The sequence below is a fragment of the Neopelma chrysocephalum genome, unplaced genomic scaffold (genome assembly GCF_003984885.1).
Source record: "Neopelma chrysocephalum unplaced genomic scaffold, ASM398488v2 Primary Assembly neopelma1_90346, whole genome shotgun sequence".
Lineage (NCBI taxonomy): Eukaryota > Metazoa > Chordata > Aves > Passeriformes > Pipridae > Neopelma > Neopelma chrysocephalum.
Window position 1 is genome coordinate 1 of NW_020919175.1, and position 623 is coordinate 623.

The window sequence follows — 623 nt, forward strand, 5'->3', positions numbered from 1 at the left end:
CCGCCAACACCATTGACCCCATTGACCTCAATGACCCCGATGACCCTTCCATTGACCCTCTCGATGTCCCCGCAGTGCTCCAAGTGCCGCGACTCCTTCCAGGGCCACCCCGTTGGTGGCCAGCAGTGCTACCGGCTGCTGGCCGTGGAGCAGGAGTACTGCCTGGACCCCTGGTCGCAGAGCCACTGCTTCCCCCCGCCCCAGCGGCGCCCGCTGCCCGCCGGCCGCGCCGTCCTCTTCGCCGTCCAGCCCAAGTTCACCAACGTGGACATCCGGGTGACGCTGGACGTCACCTTCGGCGCCGTCGACCTCTACGTGGCCACCGCCTACGACACCTTCGCCGTCGACACCGAGCCCGGCACCGGGCGGCACCTCGTCAGGGTGCAGGGGGTGGGAGGTGGGACTGGGGGTGCTGGGGGGACTGGTGGTGGGACCTTTGGGGCCTCTGGGACCAGTTCTGGTAGTGGTGGGACCTTTGGGACTGGTGGGACTGGAGGAACTGGTGGAACTGGTGGTGGCACCTTTGGGACTGGAGGAACCAGTGGTGGGACCTTTGGGACTGGTGGGACTGGAGGAACTGGTTCTGGTGGTGGTGGGACCTTTGGGACCAGTTCCAGTGGTGG

General features: G+C 66.8%; 1 protein-coding gene across 1 annotated transcript; it reads left to right on the plus strand.

The window, feature by feature from the left end:
• Window positions 1-39: 39 nt before the first annotated feature.
• On the plus strand, window positions 40-616 carry LOC113979896 (multiple epidermal growth factor-like domains protein 8; the record flags this gene model as incomplete). The annotated part of the gene is made up of 2 exons (XM_027707174.1): window positions 40-460; window positions 497-616. Coding segments are annotated over exons 1-2 (541 nt in total), but the record flags the coding sequence as incomplete, so codon positions are not given.
• Between the last annotated feature and the right edge of the window lie 7 nt (window positions 617-623).